The sequence below is a fragment of the Nycticebus coucang genome, chromosome 7, assembly GCF_027406575.1.
Source record: "Nycticebus coucang isolate mNycCou1 chromosome 7, mNycCou1.pri, whole genome shotgun sequence".
Lineage (NCBI taxonomy): Eukaryota > Metazoa > Chordata > Mammalia > Primates > Lorisidae > Nycticebus > Nycticebus coucang.
This window is the reverse complement of record NC_069786.1, coordinates 99,792,983-99,795,321: the sequence shown is the minus strand read 5'-3', so window position 1 is coordinate 99,795,321 and position 2,339 is coordinate 99,792,983. Positions and strand designations below refer to the sequence as shown.

Genomic DNA, 2,339 nt, shown 5'->3' with positions numbered 1-2,339 from the left:
CCTCTCTGAAGTCCTTGAGCCACATACATACCTTCCCAGTAGAACCCCCTTCGAAAGGACTATTCCTTAGCCTATAGCCACCAACCATGTTGCTGGGATCCAGTCACATTAGCTGCCCTCCATCCATCCATCCATTTACTCATTGATTTATTTAAGCAACAAATGTTTATTCAACTATGTACTGGTCAATGTTCTAGGTACTAGAGATACACAAAAGAACAAAAGAAACAAGTTCCTTCTTCTCATCCTCTCATGGTACTTACTTGTGTTCAATTTCTATTGATTATTTTACAGTTTTTGAGTCAGGAGTATTGGTACCATTTAGCTGGGTCTCGCTCAGGGTCTCACAGGATGCACTCAAGATGTTAGCCAGGGTGGCACATGTGCTCAGTGAGTGGGGTGCTGGCACCATATACTGAGGGTAGCGGGTTTGAACCCGGCCCCAGCCAAACTGCCACAAAAAATAGCCAGGTGTTGTGGCGGGCGCCTGTAGTCCCAGCTACTCGGGAGGCTGAGGCAAGAGAATCACCTAAGCCCAAGAGCTGGAGGTTGCTGTGAGCTGTGATGCCACAGCACTCTACCGAGGTGGACAGAGTGAGACTGTCTCTAAAAAAAAAAAGATGGGTATTCCTTCCTTTCTGGGCTTGGGCCTGGTTCGTGGAGACATGGCTAAACGCACCAAGAAGGTTGGGATCGTTGGTAAATACGGGACCCGCTATGGTGCATCCCTCCGGAAAATGGTGAAGAAGATAGAAATCAGCCAGCACGCCAAGTACACTTGCTCCTTCTGTGGCAAAACCAAGATGAAGAGACGAGCTGTGGGGATCTGGCACTGTAGTTCCCGCATGAAAACAGTAGCTGGTGGTGCCTGGACCTACAACACCACTTCTGCTGTTACAATAAAGTCTGCGATTATAAGACTGAAGGAACTGAAAGACCAATAGAAGCTCTAACCTTTTCAGACAACACAAGTTACTGGTAAATGGGTTAATTTATGTAAAAATAAAAATAAAAAAAAAAGATGTTAGCCAGAGGTGGCACCTGTAGCTCGAACGGCTAAGGCACCAGCCACATACACCAGAGCTGGTGGGTTTGAATCTGGCCCAGGCCTGCCAAACAATAACAAGTACAACCAAAAAAATAGCTGGACATAGTGGCAGGTGCCTGTAGTCCCAGCTACTTGGGAGGCTGAGGCAAGAGAATCGCTTAAGCCCAGGAGTTTGACGTTGCTGCTGTGAGCTGTGACGGCACAGCACTCTACCCAGGGCGACAGCTTGAGGCTCTGTCTCAAAAAAAAGATGCTAGCCAGACTATTCTTGCCTGGAGGCTTTACGGGGAAGAATCTGTTTTGAAGCTCATTCAGGTATTGCCTGTCTTCTGGGGCTGCTCTCAGCTCCTAGAGGCCCCCATAGTTCCTTGCCACATAGCCTTGTCCATAAGCATTCTCACAACATAGCTTATTTCTTAGAGGCCAACAAGGTAGAGTTTCTTTTGTTCCAGTCTGCTAAAATAGAGTCTTTTATAACATAATCATGAGAGTAGCATGCCATCACCTTTGCCATATTCTATTGTTTAAGAGCAAGTCACAGTTCTACCCACACTAAAGAGGAAGGATATAGATGATTGGCAGTTGCCTTAGGGTGCACTCACCATGTTATCTTTTAGCAAGAAAAGACGATATGAGAGAGAGAGCTGCTCTACTGTACAAAGACTTATCAGGGAAGTCCCGTCTGACGAGCTATCACTTGACCTGAGACTTGAGTGATGAAAAGGAACCAATGACTAAGCAGAGATCTGTCAGAAGAGCCCTTTTGACTTAGGAAATAGGCAAAGGCCATGAGCTGATCAGAACAATCTTTGTATGTCTGAAAAATAAAAAAGAGGGCAGTTTACTAGATTATAGGAGATGAAGTTGAAGAGGTAGGCCATGTGCCACATCATACACCACTAGTAGGCCATAATAAGAATGTTGGTCATTTGCCTGTTTGCTCTCAGCTCCATTTCCTCCTCTTCTCTTCTTTGTTCAGGGGCTGACCCTGGCAAACTAAATTTCCTAGACTTCTTTACCCACTGGCTTCCACTCTATACCACTCTTTTCAAGTTAGGATTACTGTTAATGAATTTTATTAAGGATTATATTATTGGGGCCAGGAACAGTGGCTCACATCTGTAATCCCAGCACTTGGGAAGCCAAGGCGGGCAGATCACCAGAGCTCACAGGCTTGAGAACAGCCTGAGCTAGAGGGAGACCCCGCCTCTAAAAATAGCCGGGCATTGTGGCAGGTGCCTGTAGTCCCAGCTACTCAGAAGGCTGAGGCAAGAGAATCGCTTAAACCCAG

At 46.2% G+C, this 2,339-nt stretch overlaps 1 protein-coding gene across 1 annotated transcript; it reads left to right on the top strand.

Annotated features, from left to right (window-relative positions):
• Positions 1 to 633: 633 nt before the first annotated feature.
• Positions 634 to 944, top strand: LOC128590587 (60S ribosomal protein L37a-like). Its single transcript, XM_053597931.1, has one exon. The coding sequence runs from the start codon at positions 666 to 668 to the stop codon at positions 942 to 944; it is 279 nt and encodes a 92-aa protein (XP_053453906.1). The 5' UTR covers positions 634 to 665.
• The last annotated feature ends 1,395 nt before the right edge of the window (positions 945 to 2,339 follow it).

Coding starts and splice junctions, on each gene's coding strand:
- LOC128590587 (XM_053597931.1), top strand. CDS start 666: ATGGCTAAACGCACCAAGAAGGTTGGGATCGTTGGTAAATACGGGACC.